Raw genomic sequence first — 20,173 nt, forward strand, 5'->3', positions numbered from 1 at the left:
TGGACTGAGTTCGGAGAGCAGGAAGGTCACCTGGTGTAACTGGACGCTGGGTAGCTAACTAGAGGCAGATCGAAGAGGACCTGATCTTGCTCTGTAGAAAGTGGTGGCTGGAGGTCTGTGTGAAGGGAGGCCCCGAAGACTGTCTCCGGGGAAGGTGGGAATGAGAGAAAGGTGGAGAGAAAGGAGCCCCTGAGATCATGAGTGAGGCTTGGGGGTCTCACTTCGAGATGACTGAAGGGCTGGCAATGACCCAGGAGTTGCAACCACAGCTTCAGGAGGCGAATCGGCACACCTCCACCCACAAATCACCTGGACCACGGGAGAGTCGACGGGACAAGCCTGGTGCAGGATCCTATCCCAACTATTACCACCCACTTTATTACCACCCAATTTCTGGGACTTCAGACCCGGACCTCGGTTTTTCAATACATGTAATGTGTGTGTGTGTGTGTGTGTGTGTGTGTGTGTGTGTGTGTGTGTGTGTGTGTGTGTGTGTGTAGAGAGCCCAGGTGTGTGTTTGTGTGTGTGCGTGTGTGTGTGTCGAGAGCCCAGGCCCTCGGAGTCTGCAGGATGGCGGCAGTGGCGGTAGGGAATTTCAGCACCAGACAGCGGACAGCACCCGCGCGGAAAGGAGTGGTGGGAGGCGGGAGGAGGAGTCAGCATCCCGGAGCTCGCTGGGCCGCGCAGTCACTGCTCGGCCCGGGCTCCTACCAGCATCCCGCCCCGGCTGCCCGGGCTCCGCGCCAGTACTGGGGGAAGTATGGAGGACGGGGAAGGAAAGCTAGCATTGAGAAGGAGGGGAAAGAGCCCCGAGGGACAGGGCTTGGTCATAGCCCCACCGTCCCACTCCCTCTTGGAGTACGTCCCGCGAGCGAAACTTCATTCCGGAGTCCAGCCGCCGCCAGCCTCCGCCGGGTCTCTCCCCGCTGTAGTCGTGGCAGGTAGAGCGTCAAGTGCTCCAGTGCGCAGGCGCGGAAATACTTCTCAACCTCCTCCTACTTTAACCGTTCTATTGGCTGCTCCGCCGCGAACTAACAACGGCACTATCCAATCCGAGAGCGCCTCAAGTTGCTCCGCCTATTCCCCCGACCGGAAGTTGGTTATTGCCGAATCCACTTCGGCGAGGGCACGCCAGTAACCAATTGGGAGAGGGGATGGGCGAGCCGGCGCCGCCGAGGAGCCAATGGCAGGCGGCAGAGGATGACGCTGCGGACATGCTGCTATCGTCGGACAGGACGGGGACGTGTCTGGCTGCTCGGTAACCTCGGTCGGTGCTCAGGAAACGAAGCAGCTGCCTCACTAGTATTCGTACCACGAGGCGACGCAGCGGGCCCTCGGAAAGAGCGAGCGTCGGGGCCATGGCTTATCACTCGGGCTACGTAGCCCACGGTGCGTGGGGCGCGGGGTGGGCGGGGGCGCGGGCCGACCGGCCCGAGGAGTGTCGGCTGCGCGGCCCGCTCACCCTGAGGGAGAGGGGCGGCCGTGACCGCTGCCCAGGGCGGCGGATGTCATTCGGACTCCTGCCCCGTAAGACTGTGCAACGCGTCCTGGACTTCGCCCTCTCGGCCCAAACCTGAGATCAGATCGGGCGGTGACAGCACTGCTGGGATCCCCGTGCTCTATTCGGGCATAAATGGGGTTTGCTTCCCAAACTTCCTTTCCCTGTCATGACCCTGGTAGGGTTTCTCACCACTGCCCAGGGCCTCCGCGTACCCAGCCGTCGCCTTTCCCACCCTTGTACATGCGGGGATGCCCTGCCGATTGTCTTCACCTAGCAAACTCTGTCTCCAAGGCTCAGTTCAGAGATCAGTTCCCTTGAGGAGGCCCCCAGGAACCCTCAGACGGGCAACCACTTCCAGGGGCTGCCTCAGCTCTTTCTTTGCCCACATTTAGCACCTCTCCAAAAGGATCCCTCATCAAAGTTCTTTCTGGGTCAGCTACTCCTCATCCAGCTAGTTTCCCGCACTGATTGCTTGGCGCTCCCAGGACCCATACAGGGCTTCCCAGCCTGGGGAAGGGGCAGTGGTTTGGGCTCATGCTTGGTATTCCTGTCACCTACTCTGGTACCTACAAACCCACAGGCTCCAAGCACAGGGCCCGGGCAGCTCCGGATCCCCCTCCCCTCTTCGATGACACAAGCGGTGTTTACTCCAGCCAGCCGGGGGGATACCCAGCCCCAGGAGCCGACGTGGCCTTCAATGTCAACCACTTGATTGGGGACCCAGTGGCCAACATGGCTATGGCCTATGGCGGCTCCATCGCATCCCATGGGAAGGACATGGTGCACAAGGAGGTGTGGCCCACCCCCAGGGCAAGGGTGGCAGGATTTCTGGCCAGGGCTGGGGCATCACGGGATCCCACCTAATCCTCACAGCAGCCCTCAGGGAAGGAGCGCATAGAGGAGCACCCTGAGGTTTGGGGTGCAGCTTGCCCACAGCCTCCTCTCTCCCCTCCCAGCTGCACCGTTTTGTGTCTGTGAACAAACTCAAGTATTTTTTCGCTGTGGACACAGCCTATGTGGCCAAGAAGCTAGGGCTACTGGTCTTCCCCTACACACACCAGGTGAGCTGCCTACCAGGTGAGCTGGTGGACCCCCTTGCCTCCCTCATCCTGCCCCAGAGTCTGGCCCCCAGATCTCAACCCCCTTCTTTCCTCTCTTGTCTTTTCCTCCTAACCTGGCTGCTGCTGCCACCACCAGAACTGGGAAGTGCAGTACAGTCGTGATGTGCCTTTGCCTCCGCGGCAAGACCTCAACGCCCCCGACCTCTATATCCCCAGTGAGTCTTTGACCTGGGCTAGGGGTTACGGGGGGACTTGTGCCTTGAGGCGCCAACAAGAAGAGAGAGGCTCATGTGTTGGTTCAGCATCTGCTCTTGGTGCTTTTGTGTGTGGCTTTTGTGGTGTCCCTAGATGCCAGGTAGACCAGGTAGACAGAGTGGGGTGACCAGTAAGCAGCTTCCTGGGTGTGCTCTCAGGGTACTCCCTTTTGAGACCTTCCTGCCACTTGACTTAGACCATGTCCCTCCCCAGCCTGGAGCCTTGGGTTTAGACCTGGCCCTGCAACTTCCAGCTATGGGACCTCAGGTGGCTACTTTCATGCTCCTGAAAAACTGGAATAACAACAGCTCCTACCACAGAGGACTGTTTTGGAAATTCAGCGAAGGGATGTGTGTGCTCAGCCAGCACGTGGCACACAGGAAGCACGCAGTAAATATTAGCCATTATCACTGTTATTACGTGTCCTCCAAGGCCTGCTTCAGTATCCCCTTCTTTGAGGAGGTGGTCACTCCCTTCTGGGTTCCCACAACTGCCTGTCTACATGGCATGGGTCAGGCCGCCCACACTGTGCAGTGGCTGGCAGACTCTGCATCTGACTTCTCTCTGTCCCGGGGCCTGCACAAGGCGAGGCCCCTGGTGGACACGCTGGAGGAGGGGTGAGTATGCTCGGGCCAGCCCTCAGAAGGGCTACCAGGAGGGCAGCCAAACAGCCCAGTTGCCCTGGGAGAGACAGTTTCTTCTTCCCTCCTTCATTTTGTTTCCCTCTCATAGTCACTGTGTAAGGCAGGAACTGCCATCCGTGTTTTACACGTTGAAGCCAAGGCTCAGAGAGAGTTGAGTATCTTTGAGGATACACAGCTTATAGGTGGTAGAGTTGGTTTGCTGTCTCCAGACACTGTGCCCTCTTGTGGGCACATCAGTTCTGGTGCTTAAAGGGGGCAGAGGACAGGACTGAGGAGTTGAAATTGCTGTGAAAACCCAGCTGCCGTCTGAGCTTTTGTGAAAATAGCAGAGGTGACTCTGGCCTGTGATGTAGTTTCTGAGACACAGCAGGAAACTTTGGTGAGTTTCCTAGTACAGGGACGGGGAAGGAGGTGGCTTGGTGGTCCTGAGAGAAGGGTCAGGTAGCACTTACACAGTGGGAGAGGGCTGAGCAGGAAAAGGCATCCCAGGCAGGGCACTGCAGAGCTGAGTGTGGAGGTCGAGCATGTTGGGATATGCAGGGAAGGAAGTACGGGGGTGTCAGTGGCTCTGAATACCTAGTGGGGGGTGGCTCTGGTTGAGGAAACCAGGCTGATGGCATCTCTCTGGCTCTTGGCAGCAATGGCCTTCATCACCTACGTGCTGCTGGCTGGGATGGCGCTGGGCATTCAGAAAAGGTCAGTGCCAACCCCTTCCCCATTCCCACCACTTCCCCACTCCTGACTCCTCTCGTCGCCTCCCTAGGGGATTTGTGCCAGCTCCCAAGTCCACTCGTGCCCCCAGTCTTGCACCTGCCACGGGATGGCTGGTTTGGGGCTCCCCTCACCTCACCCCCACACGGCCACAGGTTCTCCCCAGAGGTGCTGGGCCTGTGTGCGAGCACGGCACTGGTGTGGGTTGTGATGGAGGTGCTAGCTCTGCTCCTGGGCGTCTACCTGGCCACCGTGCGCAGCGACCTGAGCACCTTCCACCTGCTGGCCTACAGCGGCTACAAATATGTGGGGTGAGCACCTGTGGGCCGAGAGGGAGGCTCGCCTGGGTCGGGGGTGCCTACCGCTCTGGGTTCCCGGCCTGCATAACTACAGCCTCGAACTGTGACCCTGGACCCCCTCTAGCTCCTCTCTACTAGAGGGAGCGCGTTTTCAGCAGCCTCCTCAGGGACTGCGCAGTGTTGCTCAGGAGGTCAGGAATGTGTTGAGTCACCCCGGGAGCACAGGGGAGAGGGGTGAGCTGGGGTAGTGAAGGGGGTCTCAGATCCAGGTCCTAGGGCTGAGTCCTGGCCCTCCCAATTCATTTTGAGTCTAGGTCCCTGGGGGGACAGGTTGAGGGGAAAGGGCCCTGGTGATAGTAGGCGGGGTCTAGGCTGGGCTCTGGGGCAGTCTCAGGCCTGGACCCTTGCGAGGTCTCCAGCCTTCTCTTCCTCCCTCCCCCACCCCTGCCCGCTGCAGGATGATCCTCAGTGTTCTCACGGGCCTGCTCTTCGGCAGCGATGGCTACTATGTGGCGCTGGCCTGGACTTCATCCGCGCTCATGTACTTCATCGTGAGTCTGGGGCTGGCTCCTCTTCTCCTGGGGTCGGAGCTGGGGACAAGCTTCCCCTTCCCGGCCCAGCTTCAGCTCTCTCCTTTATTCCAGGTGCGCTCTTTGCGAACAGCAGCCCTGGGCCCCGACAGCATGGGGGGCCCGGCCCCCCGGCAACGTCTCCAGCTCTACCTGACTCTGGGAGCTGCAGCCTTTCAGCCCCTCATGATATACTGGCTGACCTTCCACCTGGTCCGGTGACCCCCGGTCCCCACTGGCACTGATTTTTCCATACATTGAAGATTTGGTTTCCTTGATTTCGTTTGAGCCTTGTTTCTGGGGCTTATGGGGGGATTTGCCAACACTTGTGGGCCTTTGCATTGCCCAGGGGACCAGGCTCGGGCTTTCTCCAAGGAGAGGGATCCAGGGAGGGCTCCCTGGAGTTGGTGGCCTTGATACTGCCTCGGAAGGCAGATGGAAGTGTTTCAGCAGAAATAGTTGTTTATCTGTGGCTGAGAAAGTGAGAATGGAAGTGGGCAGCTGCTAAGGAGACCTCAAAGGCCTCTGATCCATCTGAGGAGGTCCCTAGTGGGGTCTGTAGGCTAGTGGCGTGAGGCCAGCTGTGCTAAGGATTTAGCTCAGGACTGCCCCCTATGCAGTCCCTTTCCCCCCATCACCTCTTTAAGCCTTTTAGGAGCAGACGTGTTTGCAGTAGTTTATTCATATTTTGTCACAAACGGCCGGGGAGGGGGTGCCGGACTCCTCCAGGCAACATAGAAAATAGGTCCAAGAGACAGGGTGGCTGGGGTTGGGGCAAGGGGGGACAGGGAGGGGTCTGGAGAGAAAGCCTGGGGGAGGGAGGAGGGCAGACTAGGGGTGGGGCTGCCCCCCTGCTGAGCCTGCTCATTCCCGGTGTGGGTACCGCCCCACCTGCAGGGGGAGCCCCAGGGTGGGGGTGGTGGTGGAGGGGGCGGCCCAGAACTTCCAGGGTCAAGCCCTGCCCCGTGGCAGGGCCTAAATGCCCTCTGAAGTGGACAAGGCCGGAGGTCCCGCCCCTTCCAGGACTGACTGCCATGCCCACAGGCTGGCAGAGGAGCTCCTGCCCCTATTTAGAGCTCTGCCCAGCCCTAGTCCAAGGGGAGGGGGCTCTGAAGGCGGGAAGTCCCCGCAGCAGCAGTTTGGGGGTGGGGGAGAGGAGGCTGGGGGCACCAGTGCCCCCTCCCTCCCCAGGGCTGAGGCCTCTGCGGCCCAGGGGCAGGGCTGGGGGTGCACAGGCGTCCGGTCCGTTCTGGGCTCGCTCCCTGGCCGGCTTCCCCCTTAGAAACTCACCAACGTATAAACCATACTGTGGGAAGACGAGGCAGTGAGCCAAGTCGCGAGCATGCCCACTACTGGCCACCCACCCTGTCGCGCCCTAGGTTGCCCTCAGTCATCAAGGGCAAAGGGCAGGAACTTGGGGCCCAGCCATTCCTGGGATTGGAGGGATGGTGCCTGGAGCATCCCTTCCCTGACTTCTGACCGCCATGGGCAGGACCTCACCTGTACAGGTAATAGAAGAAGGAGAGCAGGTAGAAGGCGAGTTTGCACCAGGACTCCTTCTGGCAGTAGTTGAGGATGTCAGCATTCATGATGGAGACCGCGTCATACATGACCTCAGAGCCATCCGCAGGACGGTGGAAGTACCTGGGGGGAGAGAGGGGCCTGAGTGCCCACCCTCAAGGCTCCCACCCACATCCTGCCCCGCTCTCCCATCTCACCCTCCCGAAGGCAGCTGCTACCCTCACCTCCAGAGGTGGTAGAAGAGGAGGGGGATGTTGAGGCCCAGGGTCACCCACTCTGCTGCGCACAGAAACATCAGACAGAAGAGGCCGTGGATGGAGTATTCTGGGACCACCAGCTGGGGAGTGAGGGTGGAGGTCAGCGGCCAGGTGCTAGGACAGATCCAAGCTGCAAGGGCACTTGGGAGGTGCCCATCCACCATCACCTCTGGGGACTGAAAGGGCTTCTAGCCTCCCACTCCCTCCCACGTGGCAGAGCAGATCAAACAGGCCGCAGAGGGGGAAGGCCCGGCTCTGGGTTACAGTGGCGCTGAGCTCGGCTAGGAGCCTCCTGCCCCTAGCCCTGACACTGACCTTCCTCAGGAGGCAGCAGATGCGTTCGATGTTTTTTAAACGCTCGCGCTGTAGGGAGAGGAAAAGACCGCAATGGTGGAGGTGAAGGAGCGGGCACTGGGGGCGCCCCGCCCCCCTCCCACGCCCCCCCACTCCCTGCACGTGGCCGCCAGGGGGCGCCAGAGCAGGCTCTGCGGCGTTTCCGGCGGCGCGGCAGGAAAGCAGCCGCGCCGTCCCCATAGCGACCGTCACCATGGAGGGATCTTCACCCGCGTCTCCATGGCAACGGCCCAGAGCCTGGCAACGGCTGCCCCGCCAGGAGGAACCCGAGCCCTGAGCCCGAGCCAGGTGTTTGCTGGGGGCTGGGACAAGGCAGAGGAAGGGGCACGGCCACCGTCCCCTCTACCTCCGTCTTCCTGTCCTCCCGCCGTCCTCCACCCGCGGCATATGGCAAGACGGACGGACACACCTCGGCACAACACATGTATCACTTACTGCCCGCGCTGGGTTCCCCTGGTCGATGGGGTTCTTGAAGTCGGTCCGCAGCTCGTCAAAGGCTATGATCTGGGGGAGGGGCGTGTGCCCGTCAGGGTTGGGGCAGCAGCTTATGGCCCCCCACGCATTCTTCTGTGGCATAAGATTCACACATGGGGATCGGACGAGATGGGACGTGCTGCAAAGGTGGAGAAACTGAGGCCCAGAGAGGGGTGGAGCCTGGCCCAAGGTCACACAACAATTTGGAATGGAACTCTAGTGTGCTGATGCCCAGTTCAGGACATGTCCACTACACCTCCATCCAAAACATCCCAAGGGATAGTGTGTTCTCCGCTGGGCCCCGTGCTGAACACTAGGGTCCCAGAAGCCTGGGACACAGCCCCTGCCCGGGAGGAACCCCAGACTTGGGAGAAAAACTGTGAACTACATCCAGGGTGATCAGGCCTGTGGAGTGCAGGAAGAACCTGGGGTGGGTGCCTGATTCAGCGTGGCGTGGGGATGGGGAGTTCAGGCTGGACTCTTGAGTAGGAGTTTGATGAACAAATGCGGGAAAGGCAGTCTGAACAGCAGGAACAGCAGGTACCAAGGCAGAGGGTTGAAAGAACAAGGAACATTCAGGAAGCTTGCAGGTTCTATATGGCTAAAGTGAAAGTGTGAGGCGAGCGGGAAGAAAGACGGGAATGGTGAAAGATGGGCTGGAGAGGTCAGCAGCGCCAGACGTGGGGGCCTTGTGAGGCCGGACCAGATGTTTGGACTTCAACACAGAAGTAAAGGGGAGCCATCGAGGGGTATAAAGCAGCAAAGCAGGGTGGTTAGGTTGATGTTTTAGGATTGACCGAACAGGAAGTACAAACTGGCTAACGGTCCCAGCCAAGACATACATGATGCTTCCTCCATGCCAACAGGCTTTATGTTTGTTAACTCATTTGATGCTTACAACAACCTGATGACGTAGGTGCTGGTATTATCACTTCCATTTTGCAGATGAGGAAACTGAGATAGATTAAATGACTTGTCCAAGGCCACATAGCCAGTTAGTGGCAAGCCAGGTTTCTAAACCCGTTAGATTCCAGAGTTAAAATTTTAACCACTTTACTACACTCAGGCCAGACCAGTCAGGGGACTATTGGGAGTGTTGCGGCTGGGGCTTGCGGTGGGGAGGTGTGGTGATCTGAGTGAAGAGAGGGACAGTGGGGATGGAGAGGTGGGGATGGATTCCAGAGCTATTTAGAAGCCAGAATCCAGAGGGCTTGAATGGCAGTGAAGTGGAGGCAAAGGGACCCAAGGTGACTTTGGGTGTTGGGGCATCTGGTGGACGGCACTGTCCTCACTGGGATGGGAAACTCTTGGGGGGAGCAGGTGTTTGACAGGATGATGGGACAGACCTGGGGGGAGCTGGCATGGGAGAAAGGCTGGCAGAGGAGCCTTCTGGAGTCCCCTCCCCTGAGCACCAGCCCTAGGATGAAGCAGCGGGCCCACCCCCCAAGCATCCCGGACCCCTTAAGGCTCGAAAGGAGAGAACACGGGCTTCCTGGAGGGAGCTGGGGCCATCTGGAGCAGCCCCACCAACTCCCCATTGACTCTGTCAGGCACAGCAACAGGGTCCAGCAGGGAGCGGAAGGGTGCCGTCTGTCTGCCCCAGAGCTGGCACCACCAGCAGGCGGCGAGTGTTGCACCTCCCACCCCCCAGGCTGCCTGGCGCTGACTCAGCCCCCTGGAACAAACAATCCCCCACGGTGACAGCAGACACGCGTCACTCCCCACCAGGGTTGCCTAGCGACCAGTGGGGCCTGGTGGGATCTGGGGTCCTGCCCTGTAAGGTTCTATCTAATTCTTACCAATTTGGATTGAGGACCACACCTCCTCTCCCCACCTGCACACCCCTTGGCAAGCCTTGCTCTGGGCTTATATACACTCTGCTGTATATACAAGCCCACTTTACCGATGAGGAAACAGACTCAGGACAAGAGACTTGCTATGATCGCCCAGCTAAACAGCTGAGCGAACACAGTGCCTGACACGTAGTCGGTACTCAATGAGTATTTTTGGGGAGCACTTGGGCCCTCTCTCCCAGCCTGGGAGCCCCAGAAGGGCGAAGCCTGAGTCTTATTCATCCTTGTCACTCCCAAAGCCGACCAGAGCCTGGTTCTCAGGAGCATCGACAAGTGTGCTGGATGGAGGTCTGCTCTGAGCATCCCCTGAGGACAGGGACCCCCCATAGAGGCTGTTGGAGGCCTCTGGGTGGGGAGGAGCCCAAAAAGGGGCTTCTTGAATTCCAGGAGCCTTCCTCCCAGGAGCTGGTTAGCTCTGTGTGCCCAGCCTGTGACTCTCAATTCCTTCCAGTCCTCAGGACTCCAGCCCTCCTGCCACCACCCCACAGGATTTTCCAAGGCCCTGGGATGAGATAGAAGGCTCAGAGAGACGAAGATGGACCTAGGGGAGATGGAGGAAGGGAAATAGAAATAGAGAAGGGGGCAGAGAAAAGAAAAAGCAACTGAGAGACCCAAAGAGAGAGAGGGCTGCGGATGGGGTGTGTGTGTCTGAAGGTGTCTATGGGGGCTCACTCCTCACACAGAAGGGGCGCAGTCAGAGTCCATGGAATCCTGATGTAAAAGAGACAGACAGCAAGGGGACAGCAGGGGAGGATGAAGGGAGAGACTGATCAAGGGCCAGGGAGGACCACGGAGCAGGCAGGCAGCAGGTCCCAGGAAAAGAAAGGAGTGATGAAGTGGGGAGACCAAGAAAGAAGCAGGTGAGGCAATGGGGAGGAAGAGGAAGGAAGCGGGTACAAAGAGACCGATGGGGAATAACGCGATGATCAGGGAGGTGTGTGCTGGACGTACAAGCAGAGGATGCTGAGCTGAGCGGGCCAGGGCCAAGATGCACAGGCCGTGTGGAGGGGATAGGGTGGTGGCTGAAACCTCAGGGTACATAGGAGAAGAGAGGGCAGTAAAGGGGGTGGGGAGCAAGGGTCCCAAAAAATAAGCTGGAGGCTGATTGATAGTTCTGTAGTGAGTGGAAGGGAGACAGGCAGGGGACCACTGAGAAGGCCCCAGACAGTGGGGGAGAGGGACCCTCTCTAAAGGGAGGCAATCAGGATAAGGGATGAGAAATGGACGTTTTGAAGAACCAGGTGTGAGGCAAGGCTGGAGAGAGAGACAGACCAAAGGAAACAGGAGACAAAGAGGAAAGTGGGGGCAGGAAGAGGAGGAAAGCTGGAAAGTGGGGAGGAAACCTAGTAGGGGGAAGCCCGAACAGGAGGGGGTAGGGAAACCCAAGGTGAGCTGGTGGTCGGGGTTAGGTCTCTGGGGCTGCTTAGAGCCAATCACTGCTGGGTCAGGAAGTGGGGGTGGGGGGCGGGAATGGAAAGGGTTAATGGGCTCTGCGATCTGTGGGTCCTGTAAACAGATGCAGTTGCCATAGCAACTGGCTCCATCACTCTGGCTGGAAAAACCCACAAAGGGGGTGGGGAGAGTAGACAGACAAACTGCCCGACGGACAAACGGGGGCGACTAGATGGCGGGGGTTGGGGGGTGGGGAAATAGGAGGGAAAGGAACAAGAATCCCAGAATTCCGCCCCACACCCCAAGGCTGCCATGGGGCAGGGGAGGGGGGTCAGAGACCGACTGACATACCCACAGATAGTCGGGGGCGGCGGAGAAAGGGGGGGGCCCGGGAAGGAAGCCGATGATGGGGGTGTTTATGGGGCGAACAGTAGCCGACTGATGGAGGATAGCGGAGAGAAGGCTCCAAGTTTCTCCGGGCCGTGAGACCATCCGTCCGTCCCCCTCCTGCTCCCAGCGGCCCCTGCCCCCACTCCGACCCCAGCCCCAGCCCCAGCCCGGCCTTACGTGCCAGATGACAAAGAAGATGAGAGAGGCGCACAGCACCAGGGTGAGCATGTAGCAGAACGCGGCGAAGGTGAACGCCATGGCCCCCGCGCCGGGCGGCGGCCCGGGGGGCGCCAGCGCGGGTCCCGGGCGCAAGGGGACGCCCCCCCGGCCCGCGCTTAGGGCCGGCCGGGCATGGCCCGCGGGGCTCGGGCGCGGGCTCGGGGGACGCGGGCGGCGCGGCCGGGATCGGGGCCGCGGGGCCGTGGGGCGCGGGCCGGTGGGCTCGGGGGGCGCGTCCGCTGCCGGCTGCCCGGGCCCCAATCGCTCATCCTGCGATCCCTCGCCCGCGGCTCCCTCGCTCTCCAGCCCGCGAAGCCGGCGGGGCGGAGCCGGGGGCGGGGCCGCCGTGCGAGCAGCCTCGGGCGGGCGGGGCTGGGTCTCTGTGCGCCCCTCCGCCAGCGCGGCCCGGGCGCCACCCCCGCCCCAACCTCAGGGACACGTAAGCATGGACGCACATCCCTGGCATAACCCCCCCCCCCCCGTCACACAACGAGCCCACCACTCACTACCACACTCGGCCCACTCGGACGGGTGCCCGCACCTCTGCCCTCATTCGCCGGCCACGGAGGTCGGACCGAGGTCTTAAGTGCAAAGCACTTGTCACCGTCCGAGGGGTCAGAGACACCTGGCTTGAACCCAGAGAAAGTCGGGAGAGGGGGCTGAGCCAGGGGGCTGAAGGGGACGCGGGCCAGACACAGCGGGGCACAAGGTCTGCGGCCCAACTCCCCATCCCGGACCCGCCTGTGTGGGTGTTGGCGGCGGCGGCGGCTCACCAGGTGCTCACTGACGGCCGCCAGCCGCCCTCCCGGCCGGCCGGAACCGTGCTGGGCCCGTGGGGACAGACTATAGAAGCACAAGCAGGCAGCTCTCCTGGCTTCAGGAAATGGGTCAAGGCCTTTCAACAGTAACCCTAGGACACACAGCCCAAGCCAGGACCCCCTGTGCAGCCCACCAAGACCAGGGCTCCAGTTCCTTCCCTGCCACCCAAAGGCAGCTCCCACCACAGACCACACTCAGCCACCACAACTTCCTTGCAAAAACCCTCGGCTCACCCGAGGGCCAGTGGAAATTTATTTATTTATTTTTTGTCCTTTCCGTCTTTCCCCAAGTGGCTTTTCCTTGCAAAATGCCTGACATGACACCAGAGGGGAACCTGGGAGTGGGGAGGGCACCCCAAGGGGCAGCCCAGGGACTTAAATACAAGCTGGAGGGGAGGGCACAGGTGGGACAGGCAAGAGACAGCACAAGGGACATGGCTTCTCAGGTAGAGATCAAAGGTTTGTTTTTCTGCAGGAAGAAGCTGTGTCAGAGGCAGGGGGCTAGCATCCTGGGTGGGAGGGAGTTAAGTGGAGAGGCCCCCCCCACCCTGGGTTGCACCCACATTCCCAGAGAAGTAGCGACAGGGGATGAGGATCCGCCCTCATAGGCTCCAAGGGACGGAAGGGGGAGAATAAGCCAGATGTGCTGCCTCAGGGAAAGGGAGGAGGTGCTGGCAGAGTGAGGGTTAAGGCTGGTGCCCAGCCTCTGGCACGGTGGGCCTTCCGCCTCCGCCTGCCTTGGGGACAAAGGGGCACGGTGGGCAGGCAGCACACGGGCCTGGCTCTGGCAGGGCAGGGAGTGGCAGGAGCAGGCTCCCTCTGGGCTCAAGACACAGGCCCAGCGCGGCTGCCCACCCACCTGCCCTAGATGTGCTCAGACCCCACCGCAGCTGGACGGCTCGAGCTGTGAGTGTGTGTGTCGGGGGGGAGGCAGGGAGGAGAGGAAAGTGGGCTGCTGGGCCCCTGTGGCCCCATGCCCGTCCTGAGGTCCAGCCCAGGGCCCTGCATTCCAGGGCCCTGGATCCCCTGGTCCCATTCCTGGCCCCAGGTGCTGACTACAGCCAGGGGCAGTAGAGGCCAGGGAGGCCCTCGGCTCCTGGGGAAGGGGGGTGGCGCAGGGGAGGGGAGGAAGAAGAGTAAGGAGAGAAACCCACTGCAGCATACACGGGGGGCAGGGGGAGGGAGACAGACAGAGGAGAGCCCTCATCCCAAAGGTGTGTGGTGGGGTATCTTTTAAAGTCACCCAGAGGCAGCAGCAGAGCAAGCCCGCACCCTCACCCCAGCCAAAGGTCCTGGGTGTCCTCTCTTGGGGGCCCTGACAGAACCGGGGCGCAGGGCGGCAGGCAGACAGGCCAGAGGGAGATGGGGAGCCCAGGACACCCCAAAGCCACAGATTCAAATGCCCCGGGAGAGGGAAGTACCTCCTGCCCCCTCCAGGGGCATCATCTGGAGAAGGTGCCACCTCCGGTCCCACCCCACGAGCCCCTCCTAGCAACAGCCGCCACCAGCCTGCTTCACAGGGGTGCTGTCAATCTTGAGGTTGGGCCGCTCACCCCCTGACGCTGCCCCAGGCCCCATCCGCTTTTTGATCTCAGCAGCCATGGTCATGAACGCCTGCTCGACATTGGTAGCGTTCTTGGCACTCGTCTCCAGGAAGGGGATGCCCAGAGAATCTGCAAACTCCTGATAAGGGGAGAGGAGAAAAGAGAAGGGGAGAGGAGGTGAGGGGCAGCAGGCCCCAGCCCACCCGGGTGGCCTGGCCCAGGCCTGCTCACCTTGGCTGTGGTGTTATCCACCACCTTCTTGGTGGTGAGGTCGCTCTTGTTGCCCACCAGGAGCTTATTGACATTCTCGCTGGCATAGCGGTCGATCTCCTGTAGCCACTGCTTCACGTTGGCATAGGATTCCTAGAGGGACCAGATCAAAAGTTACTTTGCTCCCACCTCCCGCCCCTACACCAGGCCTGGAGAACAGGGGTTTTCAGGGGAAGATGGCTGTCCTGGGCTCCTGAGAAAGGCAGGCGCCCTGGGCTCAGGGACCCAGAGGAAGCTCCTCCAGGCTTAGCGCTCCTTCCTGCGCTCCTCTGTCTGAGACCCCAAGAGCCAGGCCCAGCAGAGCCCCGGCTGTCTACCAACAGCCCCGACACCTCAGCAGCTTAGACCAAGGGCCAGCCAGCTCTGCTTCCTGCAGCTGCTCGTGTTTACCCGAGACACAGAAAAGGCCTAACCACGTGGAGGGAGCAAATGGCATCAGGAGAGAGGCCAGAGGAAAGACAGAAACAAAGGATATCAGGTTAGCAAGAATTACAAAGTCCCCACAGTGGCCTTAAAATCCCTTTAAGGTTTGAAACCTTGGAGCCCAGTGGTAGGTGGAGGATCCTCACAGAGGAGACCCTGGCCTACGGGGGAGACAGGTATCCTGGGAACAGGGCCTGACATTTGTCCTACTTCTGGCACTGACAGCCTCCGTGCTCGGCCTGGCTCTCCCGGCAGCCTGCTGCACCCCACCCCCTGACGCCTGGCACGCCGACAAAGGACAGAACTTTTAGGAATATGCTTGAGCTAGAGCCGCTTTCCCTTCTTAGGAGCCAGAGGTCTGCTGATATCACACTGGGTTCAAACGTACACCTCCTGCCATGTCCCAGGCGGGGCCCTGTGCTGGGCACTGGGTTCAAATAATGGAATCATGCCTGGGCCCTGCCCTAAAGCACTCAGGGGACAATGGAGGACTAGACTAGGGCACACACAACGGCAAGACAGGGCGACCAAGCGCTGCAGGGATAGAAGGCAGGAGCAGGTGGAGCTCCAGGATCATCTCTGCCTGGGGAGATGACAGCCGACCTACACCTGCAGGGACGAACTACCCCCGTGTGGGTGCCAGTGGAGGGACGGGGCAAGGTGCAAGGGGAGAAGCAGACATATGCCGGGTCACGGGATGGGATGGGATGGGCGTGCTGTCTTTGGTGAGGGGGAAAAGCTAAAAGCGGCTGGGACACAATCCCTGAGCAGGGAAGGAAAGGAAGAGGAAGCAGGCCCAAGCAGGGAGGGTCTTAGCCTGGCCAAATCTTAGACAACCAGGAGCCAGTAGAGGTTTTCTTAGGAAGGAAGCAGCAAGAGCACACCTGTGTTCTGGGAAGATAGTCCTGGCAGGAGTGCAGAGGCCAGATCAGACCGGCAAGGAGACGGAGACCAACTGGGAGATGGTTGGCATAATCCAGGGAAGAGAAGATGTGCCCTGAGCCAGGGAATGAGGCAGGCAAGAGCACAGGATTTAGAGTCAGACCACCCTGGGTTAAGCCCCACCTCTGCCACTTATTGTATGATCCTAGGTATGTCACTTGGCTTCTCTGAACCTCAGTTTCCTCACTTCTATAAAACAGTACCTCCTGGTGGGGCTGTTGTGAGCATGGGATAATGAATGCAGGCTTGTCTCATAACAAGTGCTTAATTAGCAAGAGCTGCCATTATCCTCATCACTGCTATTATTACAAGGGAACGGATCTGGGAGAGATGATGGGGGAGAACAGAGGGGCCCAGGGACTGACAGGATGGGGGAGGGAAGAGTTTTCTGGTCAGGCCAACAGGGACTCTGTTATAAAGATGAGGATGCAGAAGCCAGTTCAAGAAGAGACGGGGAGACCAGCACCAGACAAGCTGAGTTCTGCAGATGGTCCGGAGCTCTGCAGATGGCCTGAAGGCGGTCTAGAGGCAGGAAAGGAGGTGCTGGGAAGCAAAGAACCCTGGGTTCAAAACACAGGCTTTGCCTTTCCTGACTGTGAAGCCAAGTGCAGGTAACTCAACATACATCTAAGTGTGTTTCCTCATCTAGAAAAGAGGGATGCCACCACTGAGTTCACTGGGTTCTACTGTGAACACGGGAATTAACACAGACATAAAGCGCCAGCAGAACGCAGGACTCAAGAGGAGATCCACAGTGACAGCTCTTTACTTGTAGAAATCACAGAACAAGAAGCCAAACCACAAGGTGGCCAGAACTGTGCAGGGAGTCAGGAAGCGGCTTGGGGCAATCAAGAGGCACTGAATCTGGGGCCGTAGCGGGGCAGGATACGACGGACCAGTGAGAAGGCACTGAAAAGAGAATCTGCTGCAGCAGGAGGCGGCAGAGCTTGACACAGTAACTTTTTTAAAGAGAGGGAAGAGAACAGAGTTAAAAGCCATGAGAGATCAATCATGGCAAAAACTGAAATGAAGTCACAAGTTTTGGCAGTTAGAGGTCCTTGGTGACCTCTGAGTGGAGCAAAGTTCACCCACAGCTTGTTGTCCAGGAGGCAGCATGAGTCCCTGGTGAGCTGAAGAGCCCAGCTGCCCCTCAGAGCAGGGACTCCTCCTGGCCTGGGGCTGATACAAGTATCTCCATGTCTCCAGGGCCTGACCCCCATGAAGCAGCAAAGTTTAAAAAAAAAACAAAGCGGGTAGAATCAGTAGGCCTGGGCTTTCTGTCTCTGCCACTTAACTAGCTGCAGGGCCTAAGAAAGTCCTACCACCCCGACCCATTTCTTCATCTGTAAAATGAGAATATAACACACACCTCTTTGGAGTGTTACAAGCATCAAAGGGCTGTGACAGAACCTGTGAACTCTAATGCGTGACAGGACTGTTTCCCGCTGTTAACATCACCACTGATGCCAATGACACAAGACTAACGCTGCCACAGCAGACACAGGGCTCCCAGAACTCTGCTCACACTGGGCCCAGAGTGCAGGGCTCCCTCACTTCCTTGTGTAAGGCCCTCCAATCGCTTCTCCACAGTGTCTTTACCCAGGAGGCCACGGGCCCAGCACAGCCACCAATCAGCTGACTAACCCCCCCACAAAAGACAGGTGCCTGGAAGGTCTAGAATAAGGTGGCAAGTCCGACAGGGAGGTGAGGCCTGGTTCTGCCAACGCCCTGCAGCGGGGCCTGGGGAGCATCCAGGTCTGCAGCTATTTCCGTCCTTGTGAAATGAGTCCGAGAACAGTCTCCTTTCCGGACAGCATAAGAAAGAGAGGACGGGAACAGTAAAAAGCAGCAAAAGCCAAAGACCTGAGGCTGAGGAGGCCAAGTGGGGGATGGTGAGCCCAGGAGTACCTGGTCGGTGACGTCGTACACCACGATGATGCCGTGAGCCCCCCGGTAGTAGCTGGAAGTGATGGTCCGGAACCGTTCCTGACCAGCTGTGTCCCACTACAAGACAGCAGGAGAGAGGGGCAGGTCAGCCCTGGGCTCCATGCCCAGGGCCCCTCCCCTCCCAAGGGAGATGTCTCTGCACCAGAGATTCTGGGAGGAGCAACACTCACGATCTGAAGTTTGATGGTTTTGCCATCCAGCTCAATGGTTCGGATCTTGAAGTCCACCCCGATGGTGCTGATGTAGCTCTCTGTGTATGTGTCATCCTGAAAGATCAGGGACCAGTGAAATGGCCTGAGTGAACAGGTCTGAGGCCCATCTGGAAAACCTCCCTCCAGTGTCCTGCCCCAGCTGAGCTCCTAACTGCTGAGCCCCAGTTCTCAGCACCCCAACTTGCCAGCCCTATGCCCGTGTTCAGTCAGATATGTTGCTGGCAAGTCCTGCAACTTCATCCTTGGTCTCCCAGGTCTTGCAACCACTATTCTCTGGGTTGCCCCCCTCTCCCTCCGGCCACCAGCCAGGACCCCAGATGGATGGTAGGGGAAGCTTCTTACTTACAGCAAACCGCAGGAGCAGGCAGGACTTGCCCACGCCCGAGTCACCAATCAAAAGCAGCTTAAATAGGTAGTCACTGGAGAGAAAGGATGGGAAGGTGTGAAGGAAGGCAGGGAGCCCACCCGCCATTATCCTGGAGTCAAAACTATAGCATTCTCCCACACTGTGAGGTGTGCCTTGGATTAGAGTATTAAAGCACTCACAAGATCCTCCCACAAGTCCTGGGATGGGGAGGGTTGACCACTCCCCATAACACAGCTGGCCCAAAGGGGTGCATCTGAATTCCCACTTTACAGAGAAGGAAACGGAGACACAGAGAGGGACGTGACTTGCCAAGGATCACATCAATTAGGTGACAGAGCTGGGTATCCTACCCTGATTCCTGATAGACTCCATGGTTTCGGGTCCAGTAGGGGCTATTTAGGGAAACCCTCCTACACTGCCCTGTGCCACACCTGACTTGGCAGGGGAGGCCCCAGAGGTGGAAGCCAGGGCCCAGCCTAGAACTTAACTGAATACCTATGTAAAGAGCCCGGTATGAAACCTCCAGAAAGACATGCTCAACAAGCTGCAATGATAATAGCAGTTAAAACGTATCCACTTCCTACTTGTGCCTGGCCTTGTGCTAAGTACTTCAAATGTATCATCTCATTTAAGCCTCACAACAGTCCAATGAAGTGAGTGCCGGTTATTCCCAATTAATGAAGAAACCAGAGGCCAGAGAAGGGAAGCGACTGGCCCTAAGTTACACAGCTGTTAACTTTAATACTGGAAACCAGGTTCAGACTCCAAAGTCTCTGTGAAAGCATGTTGGTTCCCTTCTCTGTTACCCCTTATAATCCAGCTCAGAGCTTCACCCTTCCCCAAGGAAATCTGAGGCCAGGATCTGGAGGAGAAAAAGCAAGTAGCAAAAGAGGAAGAAGATAACTGACACTAAGGGAAAACTGTCGATGAGAAGTCGGGGCAGAGATGTGGGCCACCTACCCGTAGGGGGAGTGACCAAGAAGTGAGGAAAGTTTGAGGAACAAAGAATCCCACTGGAAGGTAAAAAGCAAATGTCACATTCACCTAAACTTCTCCGGCAGGGTGACGGCGAAGGGAAGTGGGGTGACGGCGGCGCCAGGGGCTTGCGCAAAGGTGAGGGGAGGGCGGGAGGGGACCAGCCTCTGGAAGCGGCAGGGCATTTTGATCCAGGTAAAGGGCAAAGCGGCAGCCCCGGAGGGGAGAACCTGCGGAAAAGCTACCCAGCGGATTCCGGGAGGGCTGGAGAGCAGAATATACGACCCGACCTAAAGGGCCCGAAACTGGACCGAGACCAGAAACTCTGGGGATGGGCTCCACAATGCCAGGACCGTCGTCAGCACCCAGACCGCTACTCTCAGGCAGCAGGTGGGGAAACTGAGGCCTGGAAAGACCGGGGCTGCGGGGTCACCTGACCGACAAGGCCTGCTAGTGCCGGTGCCTCGGGATCCAAGTGGTGCCCCTCGGGGTCGCAGTCTCCGGGCCCGGGTGCAAGAACTCGGGGCGTCGAGCCGGGGTTCTGGGGCCCCCGGGGGAGGGGCAGAACCCGGATGTGAGGGGGGGGAGGTCAGCGGAAGAGAGACCCGGATGTGGGGGCGCCGCGCTGTCCTGACCCGGGCCGGACAACCCTGGTAAGCGTACAGCCCCGTACTCGGTATCGAGGCTGCGCTGCACGGCGCGGGCGGGGCGCACTCACTATTCGGGGTTCATGGCGGCAGCGGCTGCCCGCTCGGTCGCTCCCAGTCGGCTCTGCTCCGCCTCCCGTTTCAAGATGGTGGCCGCTCCGCCCCAGAGACCCCGCCCGCGACGCGCAGGCGCAAACACTCGGGACTGGGACCTCGCCGCGTGGCTCCTCGGAACTTGTAGTCTCCTTACATTGTGCAACTCACCCCGCCCCCCGCTGCGCAGGCGTAATCCTAGCCCACGCCCCACCATCGCCGCGCGTTGCCTTCTGGAGCTTGTAGTTCTCTCCCTAGAAGTACCTGGGCTTGAGGACCGCGCTCGGGAGCCTGACAGCGTCCCGGCATTACATCCTCAATTTAGTGCTGGCGTTGACACGTTTCACGTCTGTCTGACAGAGGCATTCATCCTTACACTCCCCGCAGCGTTGGTAAAAGTTCATTTATCCAGGGTTCTTCGTGTGCTGGCGCTCC

The 20,173-nt window shown here is 59.2% G+C and overlaps 3 protein-coding genes across 6 annotated transcripts; 1 reads left to right on the top strand and 2 right to left on the bottom strand.

The window, feature by feature from the left end:
• Positions 1-1,184: 1,184 nt before the first annotated feature.
• Positions 1,185-5,318, top strand: YIF1A (Yip1 interacting factor homolog A, membrane trafficking protein). Of its 4 annotated transcripts, XM_060158553.1 has the most exons (8): positions 1,189-1,389; positions 2,082-2,293; positions 2,458-2,562; positions 2,699-2,777; positions 4,100-4,157; positions 4,328-4,483; positions 4,929-5,022; positions 5,116-5,318. In XM_060158553.1, the coding sequence occupies exons 1-8, from the start codon at positions 1,359-1,361 to the stop codon at positions 5,260-5,262; spliced, it is 882 nt and encodes a 293-aa protein (XP_060014536.1). In that variant the 5' UTR covers positions 1,189-1,358; the 3' UTR covers positions 5,263-5,318. The 4 variants fall into 4 exon arrangements, with proteins under 4 accessions (XP_060014538.1, XP_060014536.1, XP_060014537.1 ...); XM_060158555.1 differs by lacking the exon at positions 4,328-4,483 and having other exon boundaries at positions 1,185-1,389; XM_060158552.1 differs by lacking the exon at positions 1,189-1,389 and having other exon boundaries at positions 1,409-2,293.
• Positions 5,319-5,793: 475 nt separating this feature from the next.
• On the bottom strand, positions 5,794-10,932 carry CNIH2 (cornichon family AMPA receptor auxiliary protein 2). Its single transcript, XM_060157595.1, has 5 exons — positions 7,608-10,932; positions 7,134-7,181; positions 6,786-6,898; positions 6,541-6,684; positions 5,794-6,346 (listed from the first exon to the last, which is right to left on the bottom strand). The coding sequence occupies exons 1-5, from the start codon at positions 7,746-7,748 to the stop codon at positions 6,319-6,321; spliced, it is 474 nt and encodes a 157-aa protein (XP_060013578.1). The 5' UTR covers positions 7,749-10,932; the 3' UTR covers positions 5,794-6,318.
• A 1,595-nt stretch (positions 10,933-12,527) lies between these two features.
• Positions 12,528-19,846, bottom strand: RAB1B (RAB1B, member RAS oncogene family). Its single transcript, XM_060158556.1, has 6 exons — positions 19,717-19,846; positions 18,003-18,075; positions 17,615-17,710; positions 17,406-17,501; positions 14,094-14,225; positions 12,528-14,001 (listed from the first exon to the last, which is right to left on the bottom strand). Exons 1-6 carry the CDS (start codon positions 19,728-19,730, stop codon positions 13,807-13,809), a joined length of 606 nt encoding a protein of 201 aa, XP_060014539.1. The 5' UTR covers positions 19,731-19,846; the 3' UTR covers positions 12,528-13,806.
• Between the last annotated feature and the right edge of the window lie 327 nt (positions 19,847-20,173).

This window comes from Lagenorhynchus albirostris, chromosome 9, assembly GCF_949774975.1.
Source record: "Lagenorhynchus albirostris chromosome 9, mLagAlb1.1, whole genome shotgun sequence".
Classification (NCBI taxonomy): Eukaryota; Metazoa; Chordata; class Mammalia; order Artiodactyla; family Delphinidae; genus Lagenorhynchus; species Lagenorhynchus albirostris.